Source organism: Zeugodacus cucurbitae, chromosome 6 (assembly GCF_028554725.1).
Source record: "Zeugodacus cucurbitae isolate PBARC_wt_2022May chromosome 6, idZeuCucr1.2, whole genome shotgun sequence".
NCBI classification, from domain to species: Eukaryota; Metazoa; Arthropoda; class Insecta; order Diptera; family Tephritidae; genus Zeugodacus; species Zeugodacus cucurbitae.
In genome coordinates this window covers 58,942,706-58,955,664 of record NC_071671.1, presented here as the reverse complement: position 1 = coordinate 58,955,664, position 12,959 = coordinate 58,942,706, and the positions used below count along the sequence as shown (strand labels likewise).

General features: G+C 32.7%; 1 protein-coding gene across 4 annotated transcripts in view; it reads left to right on the top strand.

The window, feature by feature from the left end:
• LOC105217464 (diacylglycerol kinase 1) overlaps positions 1–10,334 on the top strand; it is a 159,432-nt gene extending 149,098 nt beyond the window's left edge. For all 4 annotated transcript variants that reach the window (XM_054234651.1, XM_054234653.1, XM_054234650.1 and 1 more), the window contains 4 exons: positions 4,357–4,512; positions 7,937–8,165; positions 9,930–10,111; positions 10,179–10,334. In XM_054234651.1, coding sequence (XP_054090626.1) covers positions 4,357–4,512; positions 7,937–8,165; positions 9,930–10,111; positions 10,179–10,268 — 657 coding nt within the window. In that variant the 3' untranslated portion in view covers positions 10,269–10,334. The remainder of the gene's footprint in view (positions 1–4,356; positions 4,513–7,936; positions 8,166–9,929; positions 10,112–10,178) is intronic.
• The last annotated feature ends 2,625 nt before the right edge of the window (positions 10,335–12,959 follow it).

The window sequence follows — 12,959 nt, the reverse complement described above, 5'->3', positions numbered from 1 at the left end:
TAGCTTAGTTGATTGCTTTTGTAAATAGAACAACAGTTTCGTTTTATTTTGAAAACTACTTCATCTTATTGTTTTACTCGTTTATACAACGTTACCTATCTGTTTAGCATAGGATATATGATTTAAACAATTTCGAGTTGAACAATACAAGGAAAATGCGATATTTCAGCTAACTTTATGATAAATGTGATGGTGGTGCCAGTAAATGCGTCATTAATCTCTAGTTGCTATTGCCATTAATAAAAGTTAAATCAATGCGTCATAGCTTAAAGTTTTGCGAACACACTCACATCACCGGAATATTAATATAAAAACTACAACTATAATTCCTTTAATAAAAACCACACACCATCACCCACATAGCAAATCCGCAATCGAATCCCAATACAAAACCGCTATTTACTTTTATCTGATTTTATTTTAATACCTACATACTTATTTGCATAAATTTAATCTCACATACGCACCTACTGTGCGGATTTCATATAAAATTGCGCTACCAGATTATGACAGCAACTGTTTTGCGTCAAAGTGTTGTCGTCACATGACGACTAACGGTAAATTGTGAAGCAGGAAACAATTTTATGGCGGTCGAAAGGCAATCACTGCGTGGTGATCTAGTTTCACTATCACAATAACACTCAACTACAACAACAACTCCCATGTGATAAATGCGTATGCAATTTTCTCGTATTTGTGCTTTTTTTTTGTATGCCAAAAGTTCGCCACAATCGGTACAATCGGCGGAGAAAATCCGACCGCCAATCCGCAATCTGAAGCCACAAAATCGATGGCTTCATTAGTGCTTTATAAAATGGCAGATGTGATTTATTTTACGCGTGTGTGAATGTGTTTACTTATATACATATGTACATATGCACTTATTGGTAAGCTACTTATGTTTGTCTGCCTTATTGATGCGTCTCGGTTAAAGCGTTATTCAGTGATTTCTCAATTCAACCGCATGCATAATAAAAAGGTATTTTGTCAATGGAAGCGCGCACACACATACGCTTAAGTTACATTTACGAATTTACGCGCCAAACAGAAATCATCCATTCTGTTCTCTTTTGCATTTTGCCACTTTTAGCGATCTTTACCGTTCTTTTGTGTGTCGCTTGCGCCATTATATCAATGCCTTAATTCTTTGTATATCTCGTAAATCTTGAGCTCTTTATATATGTATATACATATGTATGGAAGCACATCTTAAATTTTATATTTATATTTAACATTTTATTTATTCGCCTTCTTTACTTGTGTCCTTCAAGCGTGTTACACCCATTCGTTAAGAGTCAACTTAAGTTCTTTAGTCCTCTGACTGTCATATTTCATACGGCAGTCCTTTTTGCGATAGTCCTTCTTTGTGCACATAAAATATGTAGCTCTGCACTACCTTACTGCCGAGTGAGTGTTATTTTCGTACACATGAATGGATGAGTCTGATATACCCAGTAGGAAATTACGGAGTTACAAAATGCAATTATTGAGAAATATATTATAGCACCACAGACTGATTCTATATGTATGTAGATATGGACAACAAATTTTATCGATTACAAACGAGTATATTTTCTTAGAAAGTTAAACTCACTTAACGTCCCTATAAAATGACTCTCAAACTTTGTATTTTATATCAGAAATATATGCTTCCTCATTGATATCGGAAAAGGTATATAATTATAGGTACCTATTTAATGAATTTCAATGGTATGAGAATGGAAAAGTTCGACTGCAAAGTATTGAAAAATATGAAAATATTTTCTTTATTAACACTTCGGAAAAAAGCTCGGATGATTGCGCAATTTCACTGGTGATTCCAGATTGGTCGAAAGGTCTACATATAGCCGTTACAAGATTACCCTTCCAAAAAGATATCAGACCATATGGCAACTTCAAGGTGAGTCATAAAGGAAGCGATAGACCAAAAGCTTGACAGACCCTACTAATGGCATTGAATTGAGAATACAATACATGTTATAGTTTTTTTTTTAAAATGTCCAAACGTTACGAAATTTATGTTTAAGATTCCTTGACCATTCTACATCAGCCTAACTTTAACCTTACTTAACCTATCAATGGGTAAAGCTCAGGAGATATATTTGAGATACTTGCCTAAAACCACAGAATATGTTTTTGAGACCTAATTATGAACATGCACATACTAGATTTTGAGAATACTGACATTAGAAGAAGAAAACTGACAATGAGAAGTTTATTAATTCTAACTGATTGGACCAATAATTAGACAAATAAACCTCACTTTAGTCTCTGATCTGAATTTTTATACATATCAAACGCGAATTGTCCGACTTACTATCAATTTTATTACACCAACAATTCTTCAAATATTTTTTCAAAAATTATCAAGGGTAACATAACTCTTCATAATTTATTTCTCCCACATTTTATATAATGTCAACCTCACTACTTCCAACTGGGCACCGCAAAGGCATTACAAATTTGCTGTGAACTATTCATGCTAATCATTGAAAGTTGAAAAGTTAACAGCACCACACTTTGCTTCCTTGCGTGAATTCGCCCAGGGGCACGATGCATTCATTTTATCATCATATAGTGGCAGCACGCATAATACACATGCACTCCTTACGACTCCTAGACTTACGCAACTTACAACTGTGAACGCTTGGCATTGTTTTATGCTGCTACTCAGCAATTTTTACGCCACTTGTGTACGAAAACTTGTGAGCTGTGCAGAATCAGAGTGGAAATTATTGCTTTGTTTGCAAACTTATACATTTTTGTGCCAGTGCGTATTGTTGTTCTTGTTGTGATTTTCAAATTGTGATTACAAACAAACTTTCTGAAAACATTTAATTTTTCCCCATTTCTGAGGTTTCATATGTCCAAATTACAAAATAGCAGAGATAAATACTCGTTTATGCAAATTTTTTGCTGAAACTCGGTGTCAGTTGAAAACCACAAAATTACACTTGTACAAGTGATAAGTTTTAACGAGAATTTCAAATCTCGAATTTCTGTTTGTGATTTAACAATGAAATGTTGTGTTGTATTCTGTTGTATTTTGTCTTAAATGTGATGTAGTGACTTCGGTCAGTGATTAGTTACAAAACAAAAATGGAATTCAAAGTAAAAGTCATTTCGTTGGGTTTCATATACATACATATATATATATGTATTTATGTATATAATCTTTGTGACTTGATGTACTTTGTGATAAGCTAAGCTTTGAAAGCATTATTAACCATTTATAAATACAACAAGAAGAATCTTCAGTATAAGAATAAAAAAATATTATACAAACACAAGAAAGACTCAGTAGAAGCTCCAATAAATATGTGGAATGATATTTAGCGTCATTTGATCGTATAGTTAGTTTTGGAAGAAAAGTTTTTGCATAGTTTTCATCACAATAGCTTGGTGTGAACTATTCAGCGATCAAAAAGTCTAAATTTTTCCTGCCATTCTATGTACAGCACCTGTTGCGTGTAGGTGCATTGCCGCCAAGGTGGATATTCGAGTCAGAAAAGCTGGGTATGCATCCCTTGACAACTGAATTACTATCTTGCGGAGCCTAATCCCCGCGGCTCCTTCTCTGACGGCATTTCTACGAAATAGATGTGAGCGGGTCGGTGGAGAAGAAGCGCTGTGAAATTTTTCACGGATGGATCTAAGTTCAAAGGGAAAAAAGAGTCTTCTGCATGGAGCTTTGGCGTCAAGTCCAGCTTTAGACTGTCAGATTACTGCAGCATTTTGCAAGCGGAGGTAGCTGCCAAAAAGGCAGCATCTGATAGATTACTCCGATGTGCTACTTATTTCACGGAGGAGAGCATTCACTCGTTATGGCTGAAAACTGCAAAGCCGATGAGCTTGCGAGTAAGGGCACCCAAGCTGCAATCTCATTGGATTGGGTGCCCACTATGCACATGCCTCTACGCACTGCCGTCAAATAAATACGGAAGGAAAATGGAAAAAGTTACATAATTTGGCTGGGAAAACTTAGAATATGTAGAAAATTTATGTTTTTTAGAAATATTCGATTTCAGGTATAAAAATCTTATCGAATTTTGATGGATTGGAGCGTATCTGTATGTTTTTTGCTGCCCCTAGTTAAGAATATATGTATAACAAAAAGAGGAGTCTAATGAATCAATAAAGCTGAAATAGTTTTTTTTTTTCAATTATGAGACTTTACAACAGAAATTGCTTTAAGATCTACCTAATATCTCTTGATCTCCCTGAGAAGCCGTGTTATACTGAAGAACATATATATATTTTATATCAAAACTGTATATGTCCGTTGTGAAGTGCTTACATTAAATGAAAATCTTATTTAATTTACACATATGTTTTTCTTAATTAATTCATTTACAGGATGCAGCAATCTGCGTTAAATTCCACTTGGAGCGCGAGAAGAATCCACACAAATTCAATAGTCGCATGAAGAACAAGCTGTGGTACTTTGAATATGCTACTTCAGAAACATTTGCGGCGTCATGCAAGAATCTGCACGAGAATATCGAAATTGTGGTAAGTACCATGTGGGCGGGAGAGGTGAAAATGTTCACCAAAAATCAAATGTATGAGTGTGCAGATGAAATAAAATTATGAATTAAGTAACTGCAAAAGCCACACCAAAAGGTAACACAAGCAAGAAGTACCGTTATTTCTGGGTGTATATGATGATATATGTATGTATGTAGGTGTGTACGCCAGCTAAGTAAGTGTTAAGCACCTGTCAAGTAAGTGTGAAGTGCTACCAGCTTTCAGGCGAAACTTTTGCAGTATCACCCTGAAAATCGCAAAAAATGGCAAAACGAAAGTATATAGTATACAACAAGAAGAACGGTACTGACACATTTCACAAGAAGCCACAATCTAGATATACATATGTAAAAAACGGGGTAAACCGTAAAAAGTTGGGTTGAACTGGCTGGGCTCATTCACATACACATATGCATGTTCATATACTGTTAGGACTTTCGAAATATACAACTCTTAGTCTTCAACATCCACTCTTCTACTCTTCTCACCACCCCTTTCTGCTTACATTTCTTATGCAATTTGCTTTCATCAAGCTATCAATCCCACCGCCATGTCATTTCATGTTGTTGCATATTTTACCCGCTGAGTGAGTGAGTGCTTCATGCAAACGCCGGTAAAACGCGAAAAATTCATCATTAACGTTCGGCACTTTAAACGCGATGGCAAATCGCTGCGGAAAATGTGCCGGAAAATCGACATTTTGACTTGGCAATCTCTACTGCTCATTCGTTTTAGATTTTCACATCTCAGCGCTGAAATGTTTATGCTTTTGGCTTACGGGTGTACTCACATCGCTATGCGCAGATGTCGATTGAACACGCTGAAAATTTGCTCAACCGTAAATTATGTGTCCTCGCAGTTTGGTAATTTGGTCGAGATCTGCACTATGGCACGAGCTTATCATCGAATGTCATTGCTTACAGCTCATTAGTGCCAACGGTTCAGCGAAAAATTAGCGTTTCATTCGAATGGGATTTTCTCTAAATTAACGTATTGGGAAAGAGTTTAACAAAATCGCTTTTGGAATCTTTAAATATGAATGTAAAGAATATATTGACAAGGCAATTGTTGGAAGAAGATGAGTGTTAAACTTGTATCTGTTTTAAAACATTAAAATTACGGCTTCATTTCGAGACCTACCATTTTGAAACTCCACTTTTTCGGTATTGTTACCAATATTCACTAACTAAGTAGTATCTTTACTATCGCTAATATTCTTCAAGCTATTAATTAACTTAAGCTTGTTATTGTCTTTGTCCGAAACGACCTTCAGTTGCTTCATCTAATTTCTTTTTATAGTCTCAGTTGACTTTTTCATGATTTAAAAGCATTTTACTATATTTTTTCGATTTCCTATCGGCGGTGCTTTTGCAAAGTATACCATTTTGGTTGTGATACTGTTACACACCCATACCCAAACTATCAACTAAGATTGTTTGAGTCAAATCAGAAGAGATTTAGAAGAATTTTGATTTTGATAACCTTTCCTATTGATACCCAATCAAAAAAAGATTCTTGAGTCGAATCAGAAAAAAAGATTCTTGAGAGTCTCCATTATTTATCCAATGCTAAAACGATGAGTTCACGAACGATATTCTCTATATTTTCTAAGTGATATTCATCGAAACATATTCCATGTATTCTATGAAAAAAGAATATTCAAATCGTAATTCTATGACACAAATTGTATTGAAAATACAAAATTTCACCAATGATTAATATAGATACGTCTCGAGAATCCAAAAATGGGTCGATCACGGAGACAAATCATGTTCAATAAACTCACTATATGAGAGATCTCCATATGACACTAATCAAACCTAGTGCGAAAATAGTCCCCCATTTAATCAAAGAAAAAGGTATAAGCTTGTCAAAAAGTATAGACTTAGATCTGTCGTTAAGCTGGTGCTGAAATCCAGTCATACTCAACATGCACATACCATAAGTACGGTGACCCGTCCTGAAAACGCTGACCAAAGTGGAACTACATACATATGTACATGTATATATATGTATTTAACGCATCAAGATGATAAGAAATAAAAACCGTATAATATAACGCTCAATTGCAAACTTTTTTTGTGATATATTGTATCTCAACTCAGGTTTATGCTACTTGCCACACTTTGATCCACCGGTCACAGCTGTCGTTGAGCATTTTACGGGCTATAAAATTAACAGCCCAAACATACATCAAATAAAATGAGCGTTTGCAAGCGCTTAGTTGCAGGACATTCCCAAACGGTAACGTGTATGTGTGAATGTGTGAACTTTCAATAGGCTAATCAAAGCCACTGCCGAAACTTCTTGACTGCACATACATACATACATATAGCTGAAGAAGAACCCATCACCTGAAGCTCACTTGACATGCGAGCGAAGGGAAGGAAGCAATAAGAATTTACATAAAAACTGCGTCTGCCACAAAATTACATTGAAAACATTTATAACATACAAAAACACCTTCGTATATGTGCATATGAGAGGCTGTCGTCAGAGAGACATTCACCCATTGAATAACTGTGCTTAATGTGCATTTGTATTATAATATAACCATTTAGCAGCTAACGGCCATAAAAGATAATAGCCACATATGCATGTCTTGAATGTCCTTTTTTGTGTGGCATACAAATAAAAAGGCGAATGTATGTGTAAATTGCGAAGCGAAGAGGAGCATAATTTGCGTAATGATGTGTTAGTAACATTGTTTGCTTTCTTTACACACAAAACTGTCTTAAGGGGTTTTAATATAAATGTGTGCCATCTGCATATAGGATACATGTGTGTTTGTTTGTGTAAACACGTGCAGAACGACAGCACGCCACCAACAAGCAAGCTCAGCAATTTCCGTTAGGAAATTTCGTTGACCAATGAAGCCTAAGCAAATATAACCCAAGTGAGCGGAAGGAAGTTTTAACAAAAGAAAAATAAAATATCAAAATAAAAGCAAAATAAATGGAGAGACCAACAGCGTGGTAATTTTTTACAAAAATTATGACATTATATTCGTTGGTTGCAGCCATTTGTGGTGCTTTTAAGGAGCACGCTCGTTTTAGCATAAAAATGCTACAAATTGCCAACAGCAAGCAGTGGCCAACGAACGAAGGGAAAATGGAAACAGAAAACAATCTTAAATACGTAGTGTTGGGGAAAATAAAAAAGAAAAAAAATGTATACAAAATGATGAAAAACAAAAAAACACAACAAATACATTGTTAGCCATTCACTAAGAATTCTAGTAGAAACGGTCCCTTTTCTTATAAATAATATAGTGGCCAAGCCAAGTTTACCACTAGAAAGCGGAGCATCTAGCTTTTAAGCATTTTTCTCCTTTTTTTATTTTCTTCCTTCTAAATACCTATTTACTACCACTTTTTATTTATGCATATTTTTCTCTATTTCTTTATAGTGCGACGGTGTCTCACTAAATTTAGCCAATGGTCCACATCTGCAGGGTGTTGCCTTGCTAAACATTCCTTACACACACGGCGGCTCGAATTTGTGGGGTGAACATTTGTCACAGAAACGCATACGCAAAAGCGCTGGTCCATTCCGTAAAGGGAAGAAACTGAAATCTTCGGATAAAGAACTCTCCGCGACAAGCTTTGCTTCTGTCGACTTATCAGTAGCAACGCAAGGTGAGTGATATTTTAAATGATAAAAATACAAAATAAAAAAATCTTGGGAAATTTTTTAAATTTTACTTTACTTAATAAAGTTATAAAATATATATGAATTAATAACACGTATAAACAATTATCAATATGGGCAATGCAAAATATAGCAAAATTCGTTCATCTTCAGTAGGATACACAATGTTTACATATTTATAAATGTCACAGAGAATTTCAAAATTAACTTATTAACTCCTAATCACAACGAATATTTACCAATATACAAATTAATCAAAATTTCAATATTATAACATTATATAAAAATATATTTATAGCATATAAAAATCTAAAAGATATATTTATTATAATCATTTGACTCACCCTGTGAATTGTTGTTTTAAATTAGCTGCGAAATTTACCAAATTACCGGTGCTGCTTGCTGCTTCCCATTGTATTGTTGTTTTATTTCCAGTGTTTTTATTTCCACATTCTTTGTAACGTTAGCTTGCAAAAACATGTCACAGCATGCTCAAGTGCATTTCCTTTTTAGACATATTCACGTTTATTTTACTTTGCATTTGTTGAGGGCATACTACATACATTATTAGCGAATTATGTTTTTAAACCGATTTACACGCACGGAAGTACAATATATCGAGTAATAAACGAACGAACGACACTTCCACTTTTCATTTTGTGCATAGCGCTTCGCTTTCCCATTAGCAAATTTTACAACAAATGCATTTGCATATTTTCTCTTTTACTTCCACAAACAATCACCCATTTTAAATTACATCATGGGCTATTAGTTAACCATGAACTAAATAGCTCAATATAACACTTTTATTGAGTCTAGGGAATATTAAAACACGAAATTAAATGTTTCACTTGACTATGTACGCGAACGCGAAAAAGTACACTTTACCGAGGAACAAGCGAACCGACGTTGTTTTTGCGCACAGCGCTTCTTTACCCATACAGGCGCATCTCACGATATTCTTAAAAGACTTTGCAACAAATGCATTTGCACATTTTCTTTTTACTTGCAAAAACACTTCACCCATTTGAAATTATATTACAATGGGCTATTACTTTACTATAACCTAAATAACGCTTTTATTTAGGCCAAATATCTTTAGTTTACGCGAAATTACACATCTCACTCGACTATGTACGCGAACGCGAAAAAGTACACTTTACCGAGCAACAACCGAACCGGCTACACTTCCACTTTTGTTTTTGCGCACAGCTCGTTACTTCCAATTCGCGGCGCCATCTTACGAATCTTGCTATGCGCAGAAAACTTTGCAACAAATGCATTTGCATATATGTATGTACATTTTCTTTTTACCAACAAAAACATTTCATACAAGGGAATTATTAACTTCAACTATCCTCTTACTTATTAAATGTACAAATTAGCAATTTTTATAAACTAAATGTATATTAATTCTCACGAAATTAAAAGAAAAACTTGACTGCTCGCGCGAAAGCCAAGCCACACCGGACAACGATTTAAAATAAACTAGTCAAACGGAACTAGACGAAGTGCAATAAAGGATAACAGGGTGACCCGGAATTTTGAATTTATAAAAAGCTTTAAAACATACAATTACTTTTTCATATTTTTAATATAGAATTATTGTAGTATATTAGCATTCATGTACATATACACATACATATTACAAATCTATTATTATTTATAGATTATTTAACTTTTAAAGCCAATTTTGTTAACTATTTTTATAATTTTATTTTTAATTCCATTTTCTTTCTATCACTCTGTAGATTTCGGCGATCGCCTCATAGAAGTTATTGGTTTGGAAAATTGTCTGCACATGGGTCAAGTGCGCACCGGTCTGCGCGCCTCCGGTCGACGTTTGGCGCAGTGTAGTGAAGTCGTTATTAAGACTAAGAAAACATTTCCTATGCAAATCGATGGTGAGCCATGGATGCAGGTACCTTGCACGGTATGTACCATGAGTGAATAAACAAAATAAATAGCGCTTACAAATGTCTTCTCTATATTCCAATTAGATAAAAGTCACACATAAGAATCAAGTTCCTATGCTAATGGCACCACGTTCCGAAAAGGGTAGAGGCTTCTTCAATTTACTCTGCAGCTGATTTCGGCGGAGCGTTTCCGCTAGTAGTTCCATAGCGCAGCCACTAATGGAACGACACCAACAACAACACAAAGAAACCACCGTCCAACACATAGAATAGCTTTAATTTTAACGCATTACAACAAAAAACGTATGCGGAAAAGGGAAAAGGAAATGAAATAAACGAACAAAAGAAGAAATCGTGATGAAAGAGTGTAACAAAATGAAACAAAGTAATACGAATGTTAAAGTTTAAATACCACATATTACATACACATATATATAGTATATATAAAATAGATACAAGTTGTAAAAGCGGCGAACTACAAATTTTAATGCATACATAATGTGAGCTTTAATTTATTTTATTACAGCATATTTATGTTTAACAACAAATTATAATATTTTAAGAAAATAGTAAATTTATTAGTGAGATAGTGTTTTTAATAGTGAAATACACGTTGTACAACAATATTTGTAGACAAATATGCATGTATATAAAATGCCATTAAATAAGTTTAACAGTGTAAAATAGTAATAATTTTTAATTAACGCTTAAATTATATATGTAGTTGCCCAAGTGCTTCAAAGGCTTAAAACAAATACAAGAGTCATAGCCACACTAAAGCTTTTAATTTTTAACATAAAATTAGTATATGGCTAACTACTAAATAAATCGTCAGCGAATTTAGTAATAAATATTTTACGGTCCGTTATAAATTAAAAAGAAACATTTAAAATTATGGGCAAATTTATCAATTGTTAAATTTGATTTGTCTTAGGTGTAGTGGTTTAAATAATGTAAATAGTTGTATAATAAAAAATACAAAAACAATTTTCTAGTCACAATTTTTTATTAATTAGTTTAGTTTTTATGACGTACCTTACAATTTATAGCTTTAAACTTATTTATAAAAGTTACAAAATATCGCAACTAATTTTAAAATTTTTCCAACTATTTTATTTTATCATTTTTTATTTCATAATTTTTGTATTTTCTAATTCTAATTCCATTCTGCCATTTTAAATAATATTAGTTTATTGTAATTATATTTATTTTATTATTTTCGTTTTAATTATGATAAAGCACCCTGTTTTATTTATATTTACATTTTCAGTAAGCACTTAAATTTGTGAAATTACAAATTATTGTATCAAATCATTCTTTAACACAACATAGTTTACTAAACATCAGTTATTATCACTTAAAACATAATTATTTAAAGTATAATTTCGATATACAACAATTGTTAAAAACCAAACGCTTTAAATAGTTTATTTTTTAACATATTCTCTCCTTCTAACATTTTGAAAAATTTTGTTTGTTTAAAGAAAAATTTAAGCTTAGTAAAATGTGTAATAATACTAATCACCGTTATCGACTGTAAATAAATGATATTATGATATCGGTGTATACAAAACAAGTAACAATTTCGTAAAGGAAAATATATCAGTAAATGGTGCAGCTTTAATGGAATTTTCAAAGAAAACAAATTGCATATTAAGTATACAACTTAAATTAAAAACATACATACATACACACATATATAGTAATAATATATATAAAATAAAGTATATTAAAATTAAAGTTTAAAAACAGAAAAGTAATTAAACTTAATAAACAAGTAAACTCAACAATTATCGCTATAACCATAAATAACTAATTATTGACATATATTTATTTAATACATATAAATATTTGAAGTTCTTATAGTCACAATAACATTTAAAAACCAGTTTGCTTTATTTGCTGAAGTGTTCGTTTGGATTAAAATTAAATGCCAAATATAAATTAATTATATTTTCTAAAGTTGTCTAGTGCCACAGCATAAACGTGTATTTATTTCGATACCGTTAATAACTAATTAACAGTTACTTCAGAGTTCTCGTCTTATTTCATTATTTGATCACCGCAATCCAAAATCGGTCTTATTATTATTTAATAATATTATTTAATATGTGTCTATCACCCAAATTTCGTTCAATTCCAATTGAATTTATGGATTTCGATTATAATGCCGTCCGTTTACCCAACTAGTAATTAATTCTGAAGTGCATAACATAAGGGTATAACGAATTTTTGGACTTCATATAATATCCCTGCTTTCAGAGCCACATTACACAGGGTTTCTAAAACATTTAGTTGCATACAAAATGTGTTATTCATATTGTACATACTTACAACATAGATTTTACATATACTCATAGTATATATGTAGATATATTATGTACATATATAGTTAAATGCGTATGTTAGTCGTAGTATTGTAGTCTAGGCATATTGTATTGAGTTTTTAGAAATTATTTCAAATGAAATAAAAAGCATTTTCGAAAACATATTTCATATGCGAGCATATACGTCACACAGCGCCTGCATATAGACATGCCTGCTTGCAAATGCATTGCATGCATGTAAATATGTGTGTGTGTTTGAGTGCGTGTATGCGTCTGCTATGAAATAGAACACCACAGTAGGAGTTAACATTAATTATAATAAACAAAAAACAAACAAAACAAAGAACAAATTTAAAATTATAATAAAATAGAGAAATATATACATACAAATATAGCGCTATTTACACATACATATACATATGTAGTTAAAAAAAATTGTAGTAAATATATAGAAAAAAAATTCGATGAAAATTAAAAAAACATGTGTTTAATATATACATATACATATATACAACTAGTTCGAGCGTAATGTAGTGTT